The 23,519-nt window shown below is 39.0% G+C and overlaps 1 protein-coding gene across 1 annotated transcript; it reads right to left on the bottom strand.

Annotated features, from left to right (window-relative positions):
- Positions 1-425: 425 nt before the first annotated feature.
- On the bottom strand, positions 426-21,874 carry SH3GLB1 (SH3 domain containing GRB2 like, endophilin B1). Its single transcript, XM_084211187.1, has 9 exons — positions 21,598-21,874; positions 18,673-18,814; positions 15,985-16,113; positions 15,158-15,291; positions 14,688-14,780; positions 7,688-7,777; positions 7,121-7,221; positions 1,895-2,126; positions 426-912 (listed from the first exon to the last, which is right to left on the bottom strand). The coding sequence occupies exons 1-9, from the start codon at positions 21,667-21,669 to the stop codon at positions 805-807; spliced, it is 1,101 nt and encodes a 366-aa protein (XP_084067313.1). The 5' UTR covers positions 21,670-21,874; the 3' UTR covers positions 426-804.
- Positions 21,875-23,519: the final 1,645 nt, after the last annotated feature.

Here is a 23,519-nt window from a genome sequence, read left to right as displayed (position 1 = left end):
ACCTATAATCTGAACAACTGTATGCTCATCTACACAACTACTTAAATGTAGGGAGACAGTGCATATTTGGTTAGCAAAATGCAGTGCTTATTTTAACATAAAGGCTGATTTGCAGTTGAAAGAATTTTTATAATTACTAATCAAACTGAATTAGTCTCTTTTCTGGGAAGCAATTAAAGGAAAAAAATACAAGGCAAGGTTAAAAACAAGTCAGAACTCTATGTTCCTACTTTGTGTCAATCCACCTAGATGCAACTTAAAATCTCAGCATACTGGGAACTCGCCCTAAGTTTTCAGAGGTGACTAAATGCAAAAGACACTCAGCAGAAGCCATGTGTGCCTCAGCACATCTGAGCCCCACAAGTGTTGGGAACAGAACCATATGGCTTCTGTTTCACCTTTGGTTTTGGTTATTCAAATAACATGCATTACACCTGCATCAGTTCACAATAAGTTTATTTTATGTGAAGAAAAGCTTTGCCATTAATGAAAAATTTCAGTAGAAAACAGTACCTCCTGCTTTCAATCTAGATTACTCAAAAGTAGAAGCTTGTATTAGTGAAAACTTCAGTAGAAACAAATCTGTAGGAAACGTTCTTGGCACATGAAGTAAAAGCTTTAAACACATTAAGTTTGAATAGAGTATTGACCGTGCAACCATGCTGGCAGAAAAGCCAGTTTTTAATGGCTGGTATTTGTCCCTCAAGACAATAACATGGAAGACACATAAACCTGCTTACATAACGTTAATTGTATATAAATATGGTGTTGCCATAATCGACAGTCTCTATTCAGGCCAACCATTTAGTTTAGCAGTTCTAAATAAGTAATAGGCACTTTGCCTTTCTGATTTCCCCTTTCACCCATCAGCCAGTCTGAATCCATGCCAGGGATACTGTACACTGTTATCACCTACAAAAAGAGAAACACATTATTTAAAATTCATTTTCAGGAAAGAGTTACAGTCTATCTTCATGTGATTCCCATTGTCTTGGAACTGAGATTAACCAGGTTAAAAAGAGCATTTAATATGAGCATCCATGGAACATAATCTAATGCTCATAAAAATTATTTCACTGGTCCATGGAAGAGAACAGACACAGTATCATATTTTAAAGTACCTTTTTCTGTTGAAATTCTATTCATTACTGTTTATTTTCTATTATGTTTTATCTTTAACTTGTGTATCCACCCTAAGCCTTAACAGGCAGCCTAAAAGAAACTTCTGTGGAGTGCACGATAGAAAGACAGATGGTGTTGATGGGCTACATCTTCACAGAAAATCCAAGCCCACAGTTTCTATCTAAGTCACTATCTAGATAAGAAAAAAGTCAAATAAAAATATTGAAGTAATGTACATTAAAAAACCCAAAAATCCTGAATATTCTTTTTTCAATTTCTTCTTCAGCATTAAGCTACATTCACATTACCAGATCAATGCACTGTGCTTCACCATCTATCTCCATCTGCTTTGTACAGACTCTCTGACTTACGACTGCAACTGAACTGGAACAGGAATAAACACAGCACAACCTTCACCATCAAAGCAAGAAGTAGCTGTATTTTCATATTCTTCCCAAATCGCAATATTCAACGTTTGAAAAACGAATCATATTGAAAATAGTGCTAAAGGTATGGTGAAAAGTTTCAGCAGAACTGCATCTTGACTGTCCAGCAAATGTTCTTGCAAGCTAAGATGGTGTCACAGATGTTGGCTCTCACTACAGAATATTAGGATATATAGGTACAGGACAATGCTCCAAGGGTATTATTGAAATTTAGTTTTTAAAAAAATCAAACTACACAGACTTTTTGATGTAGCATATCCTCACTGCCTACTCACAAACATTTCCATTTTACTTTTAAATAATTAAGGTACATAGAAAACTCTTACCTCATCTGCAAGTAGAGATAATTCACTGCTGTTTGCAGCATCATAATCATAGAGAACTCTTGCTTTTCTGCTGCCACTTGATGACTTCAGTTCACTGAGGCCTGAAGTAACCATTGAATTGCTTACTGAAGGCAATGAAGCAGAGGCTGAGGCCAAGACTGAGGGAGAGGAAACACTCTGCACAGGAGTTGTGGAAGACTGATTGTTGTTGGAGAGGAAAGTAGATGGAAAGCTGTGAGAGGAAAAAAAAAGGAAATACTTCTGAGTGAATCTGTTTTACACAGGGCATTATACATGCTCCCATGCCTAAATTAGCATTCTTATCTTCATCAGCAATAAACACCAGTAGATAGCAGTAAGAGAACAGCACTGAGAATTGTATAACATAAATAAAGATACTTGCTCCTGATAAGTAGCATAAATCAAAACAATACAATATAAAAGGAATACTGCCGCCTTAAAAAAACCTGGATATTTGTCTCTTAAAAAAAGGCAAAACCAAGAAAGCACTGTTGGCCAAACTTAATTCAGACTGTACTTTGATAAACATTTCTCTTGACAGCTCTGCCAGGAAAAGTAGCCTCCACCTCCTCCTGCTCATTCCTCAATTATGTGGTTACACAAAAGATTGTGCTGACGAACCAAATCAGGGAAATATTATACAACTTAAAACCACAGCCTCCCTCTGAAAGCAAGAAAAACCACACAACTATTTTTGTAATCTAAATCAGTTCATTGATTCAGCTACCTTCATGCTGTAAAGCAAAAAATATTTTTTACACTAAAAATGACCTTATATCAACTGAAGCTCCTCATTTCTAGGTCAGGCTGCTACTTGCTCAGTGCCAGCCGTAGTGTTTGCCAGACCCTCCCGTGAAGTCAATTAAACTCATTAACCTGACTGAAAAAGAGGGAAAAAAAGTCTATCATCTCCTACTTAGTTAATGAGCTCAGTCACAAAAAACTATTATGAGTGACAGAGCAGATACAAGGGAAAGTACAGAATAACATGACTGAAAAATGGAAGGAGCAAAAAGGAGAGCAAAGCAGCAAGAGATTTTGGGGCAGTGGAGTAGGAAGAATAGACCAGCAATGATGAGCTCTAAGAACATCTCATGTCACTCTGCCCTACAGTCTGGGATGCAGTCCTGTGGCAGACTAAACTCAGTTATTTAGCAGCTGCTGTAACAATTTCTTGTCCCTTTGCTGCCTTACTTGGTTCTCACACCCATCTGGATTTTACCTTAATAGTAGGTCAACAGAGGTTTTAAAAAGTGACAGAGCTGATGCAGTATAAAAGTGCCAGCAACTACGAGTTAGACCGAGTCATGATGACCTGGAACTGTAGTTGTATTTCCTTCCATTCTTCTGACCAGTAAATTCCCACACATAACTTCCCTTATGAGTACTTCTACATGGATGCCTTTTCATTAACATCTGGGATATGGGCATTTTACCTCCCCCCTCCTTTTGTGTGCCTGCTCTTTTGACATAAGGAAGATCTATCCATACCATGCATATGAACCCACCAGAAAACAGCCTCATCTAATCCCTTTCCACCTCTGCAGCCCAGTCAGATTATTTCTGAAGGAGCAGTTCAGTGGCAACTGTACCCATGTAAATCCAGACCAGTATACTCCTAACCATGTCTGCAGCATTACTGGTGCTCGTATGATCATAGGAGCTGCCTTAGGGAGCTGATGCAGGTAAAAACTAAACCCATCGATGCAGCAACTAATTTTTGGTTCATGTGACAATAAACAGTGGAACAAATGAAGCTCATATGTGTAACAGCTGCATCAGTCCTGCACACAAGGTTCCAGGTTCACACTATATTTAACCTGGTAAATGCACAGTGCCATCAAACAGGGTAGACCCACTCCTGTACCCCTTTTTTGTACAGATGGTCATCCTCTATCATTTGAGTCAGATCTAGCAATCTGCTGCTTTTGATTCCACAATGTGAACTAAACAAAAATCAGGAAGATAACTAACTTTCCATGAGAATAGCTTTTTAAACACGTTCATCTTGCAGTCACAATTGTATCTGACTAAAAGGAAAGAGCAGCAGTGTAGTATGGACAACAACACTAGCCCCTTGACAGTCAGACCAAATTGCATGTAAAAATTGGGAAGACTTTCAGGAAACTGTTCTGAATTTAGGCAGCAGCTTACTACTGTGCAAAGGAGGAAGTCCCACTTCCTCCTGTGGCTTACCTTCACCTCACTTGATCATAAAGAGCTGGTTCAAGTCACCAAGAAGAGAAGGCAACTCTACCAAATGTTTTTGTTGGTTTTTTTTTTCCTCATTTGCTAGATTAGTTTTTCAAACTAGTTCATCATGTTCCCTGAACAAATCCAACAAGCAGAATAAAGGGAGCCAAAACCAGACCCCACATTTCTGTAGGTAAAACGCAGCTGTGCCTCATGATGTAGTTATCACATGATTAGCTAGGATTCAACCAGAGGGATTTAGTTTTAAATGACAATCAGCTGTTTCTCAATATTGTTAAATGACTGTTCAATATACTGCTAAACCTGTTCTCAGTTAACACAGTAATTGCCTGTAAGTTATTCTGCTCAGTTCAAAGGGTCACTGGTTTGTATAGTCAGTGGAAGAGAAAGCCAAAACTTTATAACCAGTCTGTCAATCAGTGGAGTATTAAGTCTCACTCCTTTTGCAAAGCCATATGTAATGCCTTTTACTGGAAGGCTTCAGCTATACAGAGATTGTCTGGTTCAGGGTTTTTTATTCTGAATGCTTGAGTAACAGGAGTTTCACAGCTTGTACAGTAAGATACTAGTAAGAGATAATCTGAAAAAATTATGCCACAGTTTATATTTGTCTGTCAAGGAAGCTGAGAAACTGCAGAGCAAAAGCAGTTATCAGGAAGGAAAAAAGCAGCCAGAGTACCAGAATATTTGAAATAGATTTGTTAAGTCCATAATGAGGAACTGAAAATAAGAAAAAAGGGAGATTTGATTTAAAGAATCAATCCAGCCTCACAGGAGGAGAAGGCAGTAGAGAGATAAGCAGCTGATGCTGCCTTGAAGAGAAATATCCATAAAACTATATCTATTTATATAAAGAGAACTGAATGCAACTTTCCCCCCCCACCTTCCTTACAGCTGCCTCTGGAGAGTACATCAAGAAGATCAGTGCTCAGCTTTGGACCAGGAATGGGTGTATACTCTAGACTTTGACCCAGGTAAAATATCATATGCATCTCATCTGAGAACCAGGTTTCTGTTTCAAGTAACAAACTGATCTCACTTAGAGGCTAAATGCCTCTGGTCCATCAACAACCTCAAAACAAAACTCAGTCCTTCACAGTTCTTGGCTTTTATGTGAGACTACTGCACACACCATTCTTAGATGTGTGAAAAGCTGTGTAACTCAGCACTACATGTTAACCAACAGAGCACAACCCACATCTAGCTGAGCTGCCCAAGTTGTTTAGTTGGTCTGTATGTGCCCACATAACCTCAGGAGCACAGAACACAAACCATACTCATCTGCTTATTAAATGCATGCCTATAAATGGAAAGAAGGAGCACAACCTGAGACCCCATCCTAGTGCTCTGTTATACTTCAGTGGGATTTCCTTGCACAAGGAAGGAAAGACACACCCAAGATTTAATACCATAACTATTTTAATCCACATAGACAGGGAAACGTCATTTCGCTGTTAGAGGCATTTAGAATTTTGCAAAGCTTCCATGCTTTTGGTTTTCTACCAGTCATAGTAATTTTATTAAAAATACTAATCAGATCACAGCCACATAAAGATACAGCCTTCTGTTTTCCTAAAGGGACTATTTTCTTCAAATACACTTTTTTAATACCTGGTAGGAACTTACATAATTTTTAAACAAAAACAGCAGTTTTGGGACAAGCTATACATCCTAAAGCAGAATTTAAAGAGGAACATGTTCTTCCTTAGAATAAGGGTATTATGTTTAAGGCTTTCTGTTTGATAAATATGCTAGGATAAAAGTACACATTTTAAAAATATCCTCTCAAAATAGTTGTGTAAATGTATTTCACTTTATTTCTAATTTAAAAGTTGCTTTTCCTTAATATGGTAAATGCTTGTTTTCAAGCCTTCAATTCCATAACTTGTATTTATGTACTACCACATTTTATAGTTGAATATCTCGAATGTATTAGACTGGGAGGTAACTTTAAAGATGCAGCTTTTTTTAGATCAAAGTTTTAAATACTTTAAACTACAATTTAGTAGTTTAGTCTTTTTCAAGACTAAAAAAAAAAATCTTTTAACTACACATTTAAACAAACTGAGGAAATCAAATGCCACAGGAAGTTGCAAGTCAGGAAAAGGGTAAGACTCAAGAACACTTTTGTTTTTACTTCCTTGTCAGGGAAAACATAAACACAGATACCTCAGAGACAGTTACCTAGAACAGACACTACAGTAAACTTTTAAGTACAGACAATTCTTCAGTGCATACACTCACAGAAATAACATGATCTGTGTAACTCTAAGAAAGGGTGATTTGTGAAGAACTAGAATAGAGAAACTTTATGATATGTAAGTATGTGGATCTCTCTACATTCCCACCCATCACACAAAAAGGATTAAGAGCACAAACTAATGTCAGCTTCTTCTCTTACTTTAAAAATGTTAAACCCATGAAACAAGACAAACTTGCTCATTCTACTGTGTGTGCTCTGGATAATAGATAGGATGAAGAAGATTTCTCCCTATACAGTATCTATGCTGGCAACTCAGTTAAGAGTGGAGAACAGCGTTTTATCAGAGAATCAGATAATGACCTGTAGTGAATTAAGAGGCAACAGGAATTTATAGGAAGTATAAAACTTTTCCCACATTGCACAGAGGTTTAGTAGCATGAAGCATAAGACAACTGAAATACTGAGATTACAACTGAGACTACAAATAAATCTCTAGAAATTTCTTTTTGTCACGTTAAATGAGGTTACCAAGAGCTCACCTTCCTCAATTACACAATACATAAAAATCTCAGTAGATCAATTCTCAAAAAGCCTTAGTGCTGGTGTGTAGGCTTAGGGAAGTAGTTGCACTGAGTAATTACATATTAATTACCTGAGAATAGATACATTTCCTTTCAGTCCAGCATGCCTGTGTGTCCACCACTGTTCTATCAGTGTACGTTTTCCTACTATTAATAAGCATTTATTAAAAACTGAGATTTTTCCTGAAGTTTATACAGTATTACTACCTTCCAAGTTGTTTCTGGAGATCCAACATATATTGGTAACATTGTGCATAATAGGTCATCTGAGCTTCCACAAAGTCATTCAGACAGCGGAGATGATGTGCCTGTAACACAGCAAAGGATTCAAGAGTTTAGTCTACAAGAGGACCCAGGTGCATTAGAAGGAGTAGGCACCTAGTCAGGTGCTAATGCAAATACTGGCACTTAGAGATAAACACCAGATAGGCAGAGTGCCTGGATTTACCAGGCAAACAGAATAGAATGTCACAAAAATTAACATACTTGAGTAAACATTTTTGTGGTTTCAGCACTCAATTGATCTGATGAATGGGAAGCTGGGTATAAAGAATGAAAATGAAAGCTCCAGCATTCTGAAGGTTAATGGGAAAATAAAGTTAAATTCAGTGGATATTAAATCAGAACTAAAAAAAACCCCGACCCCCGTGGTTTGATGCTTTAATGCACTGAAGTGAAACCTCATAGACCAGAGTCCCCAAGTAGTTTATTGCAGCTATCTTTAGAAGGCACCCTGATATTGACTCTCCTCCTCAACACCTTTTGGGTACTCACATGTGTGCTGCTGATTCCTTCCAGCAGCAGTCTGGTAATCTCTGCTTGACGGTCAAATTCACTCTGAGTAATTCGCACCTCCTGTTCAGACTAAAAGCAAGAATGCACATCAGGTACTGGTACAGTGCTCTGCACTACACCTGCCCACTGCAACAGTGCCACTTGATGCAGAACTGCTCAGACAAATGCATGAATTAGGTGTTTGAAATGGGCTTTTCTTTGCAGATCTTTACTAGGCAAAAACAGTAATTGCATTCTGGGTTCAGAAATGTTGAGGCCCTGTGTACACAGCAAGCAGCTTATTATCAGACACCTACTACATACGCAAAAGAAAAAAAGGTACACTAAACACACATATACAGAATATGTGCTCTAAGATCCATTGTTCTAAGACAGAATGTCCTCAGCTTGGAATCTGGATTACCTCACCTCAATGCTTATATTCATTTAGTACCTTGTTTCTAAAAACAAACCCAAGGGCAAAAACCTACATTCGGTCCAAGGTGTAGCAATTACTATTTTTAGAAAGGAGAAATGTATTTTCAGGAAAATTAATGAGATGATACCAGGTAAAACACTGCTTTCAAAACCATTTTATGTGTTTGCAACCATTCTGCTCTTGCATTCAGCTAATGTTAATCAGTATGAAAAGTCACATGGAACCTCAGAAAAGAGCAGAGAAGAATGACACAGTTACCTAAAAAACGTTTTTCCATCTGAATTCACTGCAGCTGGAAGGGCTTACTCAGTAATTAAACACTGAAGAAGTACCTAAAGAGAACTGTGTGCTTCTTACCCAAAACTGAGACAGCAGTGTTTGTATCAAGTTTCAAATTAATTAAGTCTTCAAAGTTTGCTGAGGAAAGAATCTTTGCTTGGAATTTCCTGATTGAATTTGAATTAGTATCAGTGAAATCCATCTGTCAGTCTTTGAGAGAAATGTAAGAACAAACAGACGAAAAAGCTAATTGGATAGCCAAGAGGGGAAGAAAAGCAATATCTTCATTTTCTTTTAAAAACCCATCAAAGCAATAAGTAAATAATTTATCTGGAGAGAAATAGCTTTGTCTCTTGCTTCTCTGAAGTCAGCAGTTGTTGATGTGTTTATGTCTCCCTGTCAGGTAAGTAAATACAGGAGAACAGGGACTTAGAAGGGGACATAACCATCTAAATAATTATATTTGTTTCAACAACATTCTAGCAAATCAACTATTTTCTGTAAAAAATGAAAAGTAGGTAACATGGTAACACCTATTAACTTCGTCAGTATAGAGTGACTTAATATATTTACAAAAGCCCAATGTACTGGCTTTACAGAGATTTACATTAACTGAATTATGTGATGTCTTCAATGAGTTTTGCGCATCCCTTTTTTCAGTACTGCTAAGGGAACAGTAGCAGGACAGAACATCTATTCTACACCTTGGGGTAAAGGTGACAACTAGCTGACTTTTAATCTGGGAAGTTTATGGCCTGATCACCTTTATTTCTGAATAGAGTGAAGAGCTAAAAAATACAAGACTACACTTCCCAGCTGCAGTTGTATTGTGTTTTTAGGACCATTAAAAGGCCTCACTAGGTATGTCTCATGAAGATCCCTCAAAATGGTACTTGCTCTGCAACTACAGAATACGATCCCAGGTTTTGAATCTGAACATTCATATGTAATTAATCTCCCCAGATTTCACACAGGAGTACAGGACCTCTTAGAAATACTGTGCAATTCTGCAGTGAAGGGACAACACACATAAAAGCATATGAAATGAAATCACCTTGCTAATGTTGTTTTACCAGACATGCTTTTAGTAAAACACTAGTAGTGGATATACAGCTGTGCCTAGTATTCAATATTCCTTCTGATATGCAGAGTTAGAGGAAGCTAAACTGAATAAAGTTTGTCATTGCCACCATGCACACCTTTTATTCTAACTCAAAAAAAAAAGCTGTAATTGAGCCAGAGATGACTGAATGGTCCGAATTCTTTGCTGGGAAGCTTATATTTAAATTGAAGACATTTATGAATCTCCTCCTCCAACTCTCAAACAAAGAAGGACAGATTGCCTTTAGAAGTGTGGATGGATTACTGCTCCACTGGCTGTACATAATGCTGTCATTTCTTCTCAATAGTCTCTGCTATTTTTATACTAAATAAAAAAGTGGACCTTGAATTACATTATTTATTACAAGAGCTAAAGTTTCTTGTCTTCTTTATGCTACAGTTAAGAACTTTGTAGTATTTCTTCTTTCCAAGACATAATCTGTTAAATTTCACTACCCTTAAAATTGCTTGTTCTTGTCTCTGAAAAGCAAATAGCTTCAAGATTAGTTTTCAATATAGCAGTATTCTTTCCCCACCATTTTCCCCCAATATAGGACCAGCAGACAGCTTTCCTGCTTCCAAATGTTACTTTACTTACTTCATTAAATAATTCTCAAACTTTAGGATCAAAGTTGACCTCACCCTCCTTTTACAGTTAACCCTCCTTTTACTTTAAATGCCTCCTTCCCTCTGAACTCACACTCATCCTCACCTGTGTGCACCATAACTCACAGAAAGCTGGAAGAGCAACTTCCACAACTCCCAAGATTTCACTTGAAGCTGCATATCCCATCTTCTCCCTACGCCTCCCACAGCTGCCTAGCTAGTTCCCCATTAAAAACCATACTCCAAAGCCCCTGCTCTCCTATTGACATAATTTTAATTACCCCTCCTCTACAGAAATACACTACGAAATCCCTCCTTCTCTGCTAGCACACCCCCTCACAGCCTGCTGCCACTGCTGGTTTGTCAGAGCCAGTGAGCCTAGGAATGGATGAACTTCAGTGGCCCTTCTCAAGCACTGCAGAAGCCACTGCCCAACAGCCCATTAGCTCCTCTGAGTTTGTCCCTGGCCAAGGGGTGGCACAACAGAGCAGGCTGCAATGCCCATCCCAAGGCTAATGCTAAGCTTACAAACTAGCTTTCAGGGCAAGTGCAGTTTTCACATGTTCCTACCCCCTAACTTAGGCTGCTGAAGATCTAGTGACACCAGGGAGAAAGGTGAGGTGCTCCATGCTCTGGGTAAAACTTGAACATCAGTGTTTTCAGGAGAGTTTAGATTACTAGACCCAAATATTTCTGAAAATTTTCAAATAAGCTTGTTCTTATGAGGATATCATACCAGTAAATTTTGAGAGAAGTCCTGTAGTAGTCTATTGTATCTTGTCCCATCATATGGTACTGGTACTAAGTGACAGCCAGAAACAGCTTACTACAGAACAAGCCCCAGGCATTGTTTTGCCATTGAAACCTGAAAGGCCCTGGAGGGGCCCAGTGTACTCTGATGTAATGCATCAGGCTGCCAGCATCAGACTGAAATCAACAACATGTAATATCCCTTATTACAGCAGACCAGCACAAGTTATGATTTCAGAATTCTGCAATTTTAAAACTGTTTACTTACTTTTGTCACTTCCTCAGCCCATATCTAGTCAGCATTAAGAGCGGGGGAGGAGAAAATAAAAACATACAAACTTAGACACTGGTGGTACTCTATTACAGTATATAATCACACTTTGGCTTTTAACCACTTTCCTGTCCTCAGAACTTCACAGGGGTTTGAGGAGTGCTACAAGTCAGTTGCCCAAAGCCCTTCATACACAATGAATCTATTATGAATATGGATAACATTACCTCTATGAAACAAGTTAGATACTGAGGAGAGTGTGACTTGTAGAACTCATGAATTATAAGAATCTACTTAAAACGAGCTATTACAACACAAGACATAACTACTTTAAAAATGACATGAATTAGACAAACCAAATTACCTTAGGAGGAACTTAAGTTACCTTTATGTGTTATAATAATGGAAAACTATGGAAAGCTATTCTCATTTATACACTGAAACAGATGAATGCTTTCTCTTGCTAATTTCATTACCAGTTTTCTATTTCACAAGCACTTTGACTGAAATCTAAATTTAATTGAAACTGCTACAGAGGTATCTCACATTAAGTATTAGAGTAGTAGCAAGCAGCACAGCAAAATCATAGAACTGCAAGGGATTTAGTCTAAAAGTTAATTACTTCAGTGCTCTCTTTCCATTCCCTCTTGCAATGTGGTTCTTTAATTTTCATCTTTTGCCATTGTAAGATGATGACACAATCAGGAGTAGGAAGAAATGTGTATAAAGGTTGCAGGAGCAAACAAGTTTATTTGCTCATTTTTTAATCTAATCACAGCTGAGAAATCTGGAACACTAAATTGAGATGTGCAGATCCAAACCCCAACCAGAACAGGCTGGACAGCACAGTCTACACTGTACAGAACTAATTAATCCCTTTCTCTTCCACTTTCACAACTATAGGGCTAAAACCAGCTGCACTAGAGAGTCTTTGCAATAAGTTTAGGATACATTGTACTCTAGTAAAGCCATTAACTTGTGACATTATTCAGTTGCAGTTCTTTGTAACACATTGCTTGACTGGAATAATTTCTACATATTCCTGGCTGTTTCACATAATTCACTTTTACTCATATTAAAAAGACAGGAAAACTCAGTAATTCCTTTCCACTAACAGCTGAAAATAATTTCAGAAATGAAAAATTAACTCCTTTATATCCTAAGTTTACATTCATAAAATCACAGAAATTAGAATATAATACTGTATATTTCAAATTATCATAAATAACCTGATAAAAATAACATCCAATGCTGCACTGACCTAAGCGTATTTAGTGCATTACACCAATCCATTTTCAAATGGAAAACAACAAAATGAGCTAGATAGCAAGAGGAAACATTTGACAGGAAAATGAATGAACACAGGAGGCCAACAAACCTTTAGCCATTTTACATGCAGCAAGTTGAGCATGTAAGAAACATTTACCATAATGTTATTCTCTTCAGGCTGAGAGATGTTTAGTTGCTTAAGTGTATAGACAAAAAACAAAAGCAAGTTATAAAACTGCAAATATAGCAGGTAAATAGATTATCAGCACAAAGCACTGCAAGTTTAAGCTAATCAAGATTGTGAAGTGAATATAGATAAATAAAACAGTTGAGATTTTGATTTTAAACACTGAACTAAGCTGTTTCAGTTGTACAGTAAGCATGGGACAAGCAATTTTCATATTATTTTTTTCAGTTATAAACTACGTAATCACATGCAGATAAAATTTAGCACTTTAACCTGTCACAGAAAATAGTAAAGCATAAACATTTGTGTCATAGCTCAATACACTTCACTAACCTATCAGTCCAGCCCTGTTTGTTAGGTTTCTTCCTTTATAAATTAGGGAGCCAGCAGAATATAACCCCTTTGCATCACACCTACATCCAGGTTAGTTCTTACTTTTATACTGAGGAGGATAAAGAAGAGCTGCAATTTTGTTATTTCTGCTGGCATTCTACAATCTGATACTTCTTACCCATGCACATAATTTTAATTACATTTTGACAGCAAAGTATAGGCAAAATAGTGAGGAGGTTTAGGGTTTCATGCTCTTCCAGAACAAAATTATGTGCATAATACTGCATACTTGCTGTATGAGTACTTAGCATCAAATAGGAGCAGCAGCAATTGGCACCAAGCTCTGAATGATTGCACTGGTGATGGAATTAAAACTTCAGTATAATATACATATAATTTTAATACCAGGCTCAAGGGGAACAATTCCTTATGGCCTTTTCATTGCTTTAGAAAGTAAGGTCCATACTTGCTACCATACCACAAAGGAAGCTAATAATAAAAACACTTTTTTTATTGACTTAACTCTGAACAAAGTCAAGCAAAGGCATAGTTTACTATCCAGTGCTCTTCTGTCCATTGCTTCAAAATTGCACTGCTTGCTGATCAAAACCTTCTCTGTTCTCCAAAGTTAGTCTTACAAATTACGAAAGCTTGACAAACAGAGAAGTGACTCTTTTTGCAGAGAATTTACGAATTTACACAAGGGAAAATGCATGCATAGATATAAAAATACAGATAGGTTAAAAACAGAGGGACAGTGTGCATGACATGGACTGACACACAAGAGCAGAACTGTCAGGTAGAGATTATGGTGGTTGTTAGATGGATTGTCATCGCAAAGATGCAACGCACTTCAAAGCTCAAGACGAGGTCTCTGAGATCTTTCAGGACAAATGCCCATTTTGAAAAGCCAGCAAAATCTGTCAGTCCTTCTTCTGCCTCTCCATCATGTACACTGTCCCTGTGTATTTAAATTGACTGGATTTCTTTATTTGCATGACCCTTACTTCATTAACCCTTACAGGAGAAATCACTGTCCATCATTAATTGCTGAATCTTTAGGAAAGAAGTCAAAAGATAGCTATGAAAATACTGTAAATATATCCTGATGAAACTACATACAGTCAACAGTCCATTCCTTCACTTAGAGCATTTTAAGAGTTTAAAAAGCAGTAACCTTCTTTTTCAATTTAATCTCCTTGAATAAGCATTTTTTGAGGCAATCAGAATGGTTAAGTCATGTGAGTTGAAGTTTCTCACCTCTGTTTGGTGGTGTAAAATAGTCAGCAATACATAAAGAGAAACCACAAATATTTTTGACAAAAAAAACTTAAGTATAGATAGGTTCATCAGTTGAAAACAATTATACACACACTTCAGCATTTTAAGAGACTCAAGTATTTGTATTTACACCCATATTGGCAGGTTGTATAAATTAATTTTTGACAGTATAGGCTCATCTACTATAAAGAAGAAGAGAGTAAGTCTAACTTGATGGAATATTTAAAAGTAGAGAAGAGAGTAAGAAGAGAGAAGAGAGTAAGTCTAACTTGATGGAATATTTAAAAGTAGAAGGCTAACACCTTGATCAGTAACTCACTTCTGTTTCCTTGTGTTCCACTAAGGCATTTCTTACAAAAGTACCTAGAAAAACAAGCAGGGTAAGAAGCTAGGACTGGAAACATAACCAAGCAGTCAAGCTGATAAATATGTATCAATACATCTGAAAGTTATGGACCAACTGAAAAAAAAACCCTCTACTTACTGCAGCTCGAGCTTCTGCAACTTTCGCCTTCTTCAGTCTGGTTTTTGCAGCATCCAAATCCAGTCTTTTATTTTGTAACAGTTTACGTTCTTTCTGAAAGTGAGTTAGGTTAGTTTGTGAGAAGGAGTACACATACAAGCAAAAGACTGTCTACTTGGAAATGCTTTTAATTAAGTACCATGTAAAAAAAAAGTTCTTCAGTTGAAAAGAGAAGCAGAATTAGATCCTAATTATTCTCACACAGCTTATGCTCAATATGCATACTTCTTATAGAACAATAGTTACCAAACAAACATATTCATCATTATCTTGTTTTTACCTTGGCAAAACCCAGAAAATACTCCAAAGGCACAAATTTCACTTGATTTTTTCTATATTACCTGGAGGAAAGTAATAATGTACCATTATCTACTACTACATTTTGAGTTATGATTGGTGTGAAATTCTGAAAAATGTACAATTCAACTTACAGTAATAGTTTTGTAGTCTCCTTCAATAAAGTTTCTTAGGGGAGTGAGAAAGTTTATAGCAGAAGTTTGAATGAGTTCTCTGTCTGCTGCCCCAATTCGCTTTTGTGTTTCTCCACATTTAATGAGTGCATTTCCTGCAAAGGAAAAAATATGTTAATCATATTGTTCAGGCAGGAGGTTAACAAAAACGGTTGCCACAGTCAGGAAAGTTTAGGCCAGCAGTTTGAAAAACAATCCAATGCCATGAAAAGGGTCTTCAAAAGAAAGAAAATAATGTGCAAAAAACTCAACCCCTCCCAGAAAAACCACTCCAAACCCCCAAAACTAAACACCTAAAAAACCCCAGCATAAAAACAAACAAAAAACCCACACCAAAATAAACATCCACACAAACAACAAGCCAAACCATTTTTATTATAATCAATCACAGGTCAAGGCAAGATTTCAATGAGCCCACATATTATGGAAACTCCATAGTGAACACCTATGTCAGAACTGGACACCATACCTACTTATTTCAATCCAACAGCTTCCTCTCCTACACAACAGTCTTAAGACAGGAGTAGTTGGTAGCAAGGAAAAAGCTTAAGATATTGGAAAATAATGTGCTTTACCTTGCCCCCATCTACTCAAACTTCACAATATGCATTTGCACATTAACCGAGCAATACTTTGAAATTTAGTTTTGATCTCCTAATGCTCAGTTATACAGCAAGTCAACTCAAACTGATACAAATGTCATTAAACAGTTTTATCTAGAGGAAGACAAGAAATACATTTTTATATTGATAAAAAAGCCTGTATCTGTGGGGTTTTTTACTTCTTACCATAGGCTGTTCCTGGGCCAAATTCATTCCCAGCATCAATCATATACTGGCCTAGTAACTCTGGGTTATTCATGCGACTTGGTGCTTTGCGGTCCAGCTTCTCATAGACAAATTCTTCTATTCTGGCATCTAAAAACGTTTATTTGAAGTAATTACTGTCATTTAAAGCATAAGTTAGAAAGAGAAACAAGCAAACAAGAAAAAGGAACACAAAAAAAGAATTTCAAAATCCAGCCACTAAACCCAACATTAAGTGAACAATGTTAGGCTGGAGATCTTGTTCCTGAAAACTGACCATGTTCCATGTTTGCCATGCCATGTTCAAGTGTTTTCTAGAGCCATCTGGGAAAGTGAAAATTCATACTTTTCTTCTCCATTAGCATAGTTATACAACTTCTAAGAATTTTGATCAGAAGTCTCCACAGTAAGAGCAATAACAGAACACTTCTTTAAAAAAAAAAAACAGTCTTTTGTTTCCCCTCCCGAAAAAAGACCAAAATTATTCACTACAATTTGCAGTAGGAATTAAGTTCAACAACTACTCTAAGTTCCCTATTAAGATATTGTGAAAGTTCAGTAGCCCCAGAAACTATATTCTCCTTCCCATGCCCTATGCTCCTTTGAAGCACTCTGAAAAATACCATTAAAAGTTATTAGAAAATGTTTCATTTAATGTTCTGATATTTTCTTAGTCTGAGCAATAAAATTATCAGAAAAATTTGTTGAGACTATGTGAGTATTACTACCCATCTATCACAATACTAAGCCACAGGGAGTTTCTTAGGTGGAAAGGCCTCACACACCTAAACAGGGACTCTGTAATTGAAAAAGCAAACTTCTCAGATACAATACCCAATTTCTCTGACCAACTGCTTTCATTTCTCACCTAGCTGGCTTTATTTATTCAGTCAGTAAGAACTAATTTCAGCCTACAATAGTACAGACAACCACAAAGAAGCTTTCCAGTGAACAAACCTGCCACTTAAATGCTACTTGTTAATTAGACAACTTTTAACAGCAGTGGATTAAATAACTATTCCCTCATGGAGGTCACAAAAATTAATCTAAGACAGACAATTATGGGTATCAGCAGATTCCCTGGCAGCAAGAATGAACCAGAAATTATCAAAAGTGATTTGTTTTCTTTACTCAAGCCATAATATTTATTTTTTACTAAATTACAAAAGAACTGGAAGTAATCTAAAATTATTGGACTATTACATGGGTCTGAACTATACGTACAATTATAAATGGGACTGAAAGTGATTTTGTCTCCCCCAGACAGGGTCACTCCATTAACAACCACCAAAAGCAGCTCTCTGCAGCATGTGATCCTTCTCCCAAGTAGGCCAGCAAACAGCTGAAGTTACATTCACAAAGATCACTGCTCAATGCTGAGTATTTTTAGCCATAAGAAAATGGACTGGAGAGCAGAACTGAGACACTTCTATATATCATCCTTCAACTGAAACTTCTTTATACGCTTCCACCAGCCTCCAGTCAGTGCTTCAATATTCAAAGTTTACAAGTTTCTGAAGAAGTTCAAGAGATACTACAAATACTGAACAGAATGAAACAGACAACTATTTCCTCTGGCCTAGACAAAAGTAGAAATTTTAGCTAGAATATTCTGCAAGTTCTATTGCATCCTTCCCACAAGATTTGCTAGTTTATTTTTAAACTACTGTTCTTATGAAACTAAAAGATGCAACACACTTCCAAAGTAATACTTCAAATATCTCTGTAATAAAGAATTTATCCACTTGGCATTAGAGCAGCGTTGGCAGTGTATCATTTACCTTTACTAATAAATCCTAGCTCAGTATGTCATTGCAAGGAGAATATTTGTTTTCAGTGCAGAGGTAGTAGCAGTTCTATAAAATTATCATTTGTGCAAACCCAAAGGAGGTTCAGACTTTTTCAGTGAAGTAGTTCACCCTATGACTGGACACCAGGTCTTGACTTAAAATCTAGATCTATACACTAAGCAAACTCCTATAGCTCTAAACTCTAGTACAACTGTAGAATGAGTCTGAAACTGATGTCCACAACATTACTACTCATAGCAGCAATTTCAGAAACAAATAAAATTAACACACCATAAAACTTCATTACTTCTGCCCATGGTTTTTTTCTGTTACTATTACAATAAGAGACTCAACAGTGATAAAATCATATTTGACACTTTTTTGTATTGCTTAAGTAGGGTGCAAATTCTTCTGTAATGGAATTGTTAAAGACAGGTATTTTAGTTCATCTTGCCTGCTTCAAGCAGATTAGTATTGTGCAGAGAGTTTAAATAATTAAATAGCAATGAAGTTTCTTGAGCCACTGTATCTACCCCATGAAGAACTTCAGAGTTGTACAGCTATCCAAGATATCTGGAATTAGAATGGGAAATTCAAAAATCCAATCAACCTGAGACTGAGTAGAGTATGGAACCAACACGACAGTTTAAAAAGCTCTGTATAAAGTTTTCCCCATTTGAAAGGTTCAGGAAGTAGCAGCAATTGGCAGTGTCTCCAATTCCTACCAGCTCTTCAAAATGTGCTTTCCATAACTACAGCCTTCAAATTTTAAAACTGCTGCATTTAGTCATTACTTATGCAATAGATATTGCAGTAAATATTTACACTGGCATATCTATTAATTCAAAAGTTGAAAACAAAAGCCTGAAAGGCTCCTTACTTGGATTTGGCTGCAATAATACTTCTGTTTGCTTCATTATTTTTTCTGTCCATAATTTAGTGCATTCTGCTTTGCTGAGAAGGTTCTCCAGATGAGCATCCAGTTCAGTCTTCTCCGCCTGACCAAGCTTTTCTTCTGTGAACTGCAAGTTAGGTTAAAAATATTCAGTTCATAGAAATAATTTTCCAGAACAAATTTGAAACAGTTACTTATATTAATTTGAAGATGATGTTTTAAAAGATAAAACCATTCCCCAGTCATCAGTAAAAACCTAAGGACAAATTTGAAAGCTGTTAAGTTCATCAACACGTCCATACTATCAGATAAAAAAGGGAAGAAAAATATGTGAAAGGTAATTTGTAACATTATGAAGAAATCCTCTGCTAAACTTGGTACTGAGAATTCTCACGTGAAGCAGTTTGTCCAATTTTGCACAGTGTTCTTTAAAACATTAACCAAAATGGAAGTCCAGAGGTAATAAAGAAAATTAAAAGATCACGTCAATCTTGTAGGTTTTGTAATTATTTGCCTATTATCCTCATGCAAAATCTGAAGAAAAAACAGATTCCGATTGCAGCTACCTTGAATATATTGAAAAAAAGTCCTGTCCAGAGGAAACAGGTAAAAATAGAGAGTTTAAAATACTGTAAGAAGATTTAAGTTATAATTAGACATTAAGGAAAGCTTCTAAAGACAAGGATTAAAAGCTAAAACAAACTTTCTTGGGAAGTAGTGAAATATATATCTTTGGGGGTGGGAGTGTGTTGCTTTTTAGAATAGGACAAACCAGTGTTTGATAAACTCTTTAGATGTCCTGTTATGCCTTACAGAAACAGTAAGACCACTTCTACTGCTCTCGTCCAAGCTGTGATTTCAGTGACCATGAAGTACAATATAACTTCATTTAGCTAAATAAATCCATCAGACAATTCATTTCACTTGATACAAAATTCATGCCAAATTTTACTAATCCACAAGCAGTTTGTTTTTTAATCCCAGACAGGGAGAAGCTTCACATTTCACATCAGGGAAGCAAGCACAGCCAGAATTGAGGGCTTTGCCTGCCCCCTTCAGAGCAGCAGTTCCTGACAACGATGATCCCATCCCTTGACAGCCTGCTGTTCAAAGTCAGGCATTCTCAGGAGAATCTGGCTAATGATTAAGTTGCTAACAAATTTACCAATTAGGAATTGAACAGGACTGGAAGCATTCTGACTGTCCAATTTCATTCTTAACAAGCTCTTTGGTGGCCAGTAAGCAACAGAATACAATAGAAGTAAATTGCATTGTCTAAGTTTGTTTTAATTTCTGTCACATGTAGATTAACTAGCTTTGATAGCATGCACATCTTGATAAATGCTTCTGGCATTTGCAATTCTACATAAAAGCAAACTGCAGTCATGAGAAAGTTCAGCTGCTGTACAGGGAAGAAGGGAATTTATTCATAGATGTACTACTACTACTGCTGCTTAAAAGGCTTTTAAAACTATGTCAGGTGTTCTCAAAAACTTTGTACAAATTCTTTACAATACAGTAAAAATAGGTGTGGAATTATTTTTTTACTAATTACAGATATATGCATTTGTATATGAAATTATTAATATTTCTTATTAATATTTCCATAAATCCTTTCAGCAGTGTGAAGATTGCTAAGTGGAGACCACAATGTTAGATTTCACACATACACTTAAATGAAATCACAAAGTCCTATCACAAGATCTTACAATGAAGGGTGAAACTGCCTCTCCTTTTTTTCCCTTGTCCAACAAGAAAAGAGAAAGTGGAAGCAGGAAAGGCAGAGTCGGTCTGGGAAGTAGGTAGATGTGGAAGAAGCCAGGAGTAGTGGCGGAAGCATGGAAATACCTCCACCACAAAGAGAAGCTATAATGACTGTTTTAACTTCATTTAAATTTTAATAATATTTTTTGACGAGTTTGCATTTTCAGAGCTCTGCTCTGCTGCTGATCATTGGTTCTGCTTGAATATTGAGATTTAGGGCAATACATCAGACTGACCAGACTAGATAACAATGCTTACCACATTCCAAACCTGTGACCCAGTGAGAACTCATAAGAAACCAAAGGGGATTACTATATACTGCTTGGATGCCCATCTCCATGCAGCAAATCTGTTCAAGTTTGATTATACAAGGAAAGGGGATTACGGCTCAAGACAAGCGCTACGGAACAAAAGACAGTTACAATGCCCTTACTGCGAAGAAAGGGGAAAACCAAATCTGAAACAATGGGCCATCACACTAGTTTAAAAACGATACTAAAGGTAAAACAAATCAAACAGCCTAAGCAGACACATACCGGGCTTTCATGTGTCGCATCAGAGCTGGATTTTTACCGATCAGGCAGCGATATGAACACGTTTCTAGCAGCCAGTAAACCACAGGTGCTCATTTAAGGCGAGACACACCTTTGTCCTTTGCATGCACAAAGTCCGGCCGTATCTCCCGGCAGTTGATGCCTGCGCATCTCGCGCTCTCAGCGCTGGCGTCTTCTCCCCTCTTTGCCCGTCTGACCTTGGGCTGTCTCACCCCCGCAGCCCCCCGAGACTGCTGTTGTGCAGCCTGCCTGGCGAACCGCCGGGCCTGCCCAGCCCGCGGCCGAAGGGGCCGGCTGGAGGAGACTTCTCGCAGCAGCCCATCGCCTCCCGGCCCGGCCAATGCTCCGGCCTCGCCCCCGCCAGCACAGCCGGGCCTGGCGCTCCCTCCGAGCTGGGAGCCCGCGGCGGGCCCGGCCCCTCCGGCCGCCGGGGCGGAGCCGAGCGCCCCGGCCAGCGCCCCGCGCCAGGCCCAGCGGCGGCGGCCCAGCGGAGCCACCCGCGGCCTCGACCCCGGCTGGGGCGTCCCCGCGTGGGGCCGCCCCGGCAGAACCCCGTCCCGGCGAGGCCCCGGTAGGGGAGGGCGGTTCGTACCTGCACGGCGCGGCTCAGAAAGGTGCCCGCGTCAGCCGCCAGCTTCTTCACATTGAAATCCATGATGTTCATGTTGGGCGGGGGCGCTGACTCAGCCCGGGCACCCGCGGCGGCGGCGACGGCCGCTCCGGCCCGTCCCTGTGGGAGCCGCCGGGGGCGGTGCCGGGCCCGGCCCGGCCGCAGCGGATTGGCGGGGCCGCGGCGTCAGCCCAGGGCCCGGATCGGCCGGGTGAGCGGCGCCGGCCGCCGCCCCGCCCCGGCCCCAGACTGCCCTGGCCCCGCTCCGCTTTGGCCGCCTTCCTCCACAGTTCCGCCCTGTTCCTACTCCGCCTCGGCCGCCTCCCTCCCTCCCATCCCTGCCCCGCTCCACCCCAGCCCAGCCCCGCCCTGCTCCGCTCCAGCCCCGGCCCGCCCCGCGCTGGCGTGAGGGGACGGCGGGCGGGGTGGGGTGGCGGGGCTGGCTGTGGTGCCCCGGCAGACTTTTCATGCCGGCTAGTCTCGAGCGTTATCGGCAGCCCCAAGGCTGCAGCTGTTTCGGGGCCGGGTCAGCCCGCCCATCAGCACTGGGCGAAGGAGACTGGGGGAGCCGGGCGCGGCCTGTGCCGTGAAGACTCGCTAGCAGCGCGGGCGGCACAGGCACAGTCCCCTCGGGCGGGCGGCGGTGACCCCCGGGCACGTCTGTGGAAATCCGGCCGCTCGCAGGGAGCGCGGCCCGGCCTGTCCCGGGGGCTGGACCCCTCCGACCCGGCTCTGAGAGGACAAATCTCGCCCCCGCTCCCTTTCCTTGTGTCCTGAGTTTAGTAAGTCAAACCTTGTCTTTACGAAAGAGAGTTTTCGGATTAACTGTCAAAATGTAAGCTGGGGATGAATTTTTAAGAAGTTGTTCAGAAAGAAAGTGTTTATTTAAAGATGTTTGGATAAGCATCTGCTGAGATGCAACTAGGCATTAGCACCAAAACACAATAAAAAGAGGTTTTGAAAACCTTGAGTACAGTAGCAAAACTCAATAGCAGTAATCAAGCAAATCAGGAGAAAATAGTCACTATCTTTAGTAAATCCCATTTTTTAACATCTCTCATCATGATGATTGAATGTTCTAGAGGAAAAGAAAGGACCTTTGACATGGCCAGGAGTAAGAGAGCATTTACATTGTGATATCACTGGCAGCAACTTAATATACCCAGCTTGAAAATTATCCTGGTTGTTCAGTTAAATAAATTCTTTCAAAATCCAAATAGTAAGTAATGTGTGGCTGAATTTGATAAAGTCAGAGGAAATCCTATGGCGTTATGACAAGAGGTGAATTCCAGAGAAGGGAAATAACTAACAATCAAAGCAGTCTTGCTTACTTGCCGGTCAGATTCCAGGAATTAAAACCAAAACAAAACCCAGGCAGGGTAAAGTTCCTGTTGTACCTTTTATCCTGCTAAGAACAGGGCCTGAAAGCTATTGTGCGTATGTGTTTCCTTTTCTTGAATCATTTTACCTTTTTCAGCTTGTATTGTCTAGCTTATACGAGGGTATAAATGTTTGTATATAAAAGCTATATGGCAAGTTTGTTTCCATTTCCTAAAATTAATGTTGCTGGTACATAGAAGTCCCAGGATTCTCTCTTTCAAGGCCCAGTACTATATGACCTGATTACAGTCATGTAAGTGCTGGTTACAATTCATTGTGATATCAGTTTAGCATATGTGAAAAGACATCAACATCAGAAATATTAAATTTGGATCTACAGATGCAATTATTTCACTTAATAGCTTCCATTGGTACTAAGTTCCAGCAGCTCACATTGATGGATTTCCACAATAAGAGATGCCCAACAACTGAAAGCAGTGGTGCCTGAGCTTGTAGCAGAAGCACCAGCTCAGCTGCAATGTCCCCCAGTAATGCCCTGGCTCTGTGGTATTTTCAGGCTGGAG

This window comes from Fringilla coelebs, assembly GCF_963513975.1.
Source record: "Fringilla coelebs genome assembly, chromosome: 9".
NCBI classification, from domain to species: Eukaryota; Metazoa; Chordata; class Aves; order Passeriformes; family Fringillidae; genus Fringilla; species Fringilla coelebs.
This window is presented reverse-complemented; position numbering and strand designations above follow the sequence as displayed.

Coding starts and splice junctions, on each gene's coding strand:
- SH3GLB1 (XM_084211187.1), bottom strand. CDS start 21,669: ATGAACATCATGGATTTCAATGTGAAGAAGCTGGCGGCTGACGCGGGC. Junction 16,114..18,672: donor ATTATTGCAGCCAAATCCAA/GTAAGGAGCCTT, acceptor AAACGTTTTTAG/ATGCCAGAATAGAAGAATTT. Junction 7,778..14,687: donor TTGCAGAAGCTCGAGCTGCA/GTAAGTAGAGGG, acceptor TCTTGCTTTTAG/TCTGAACAGGAGGTGCGAAT.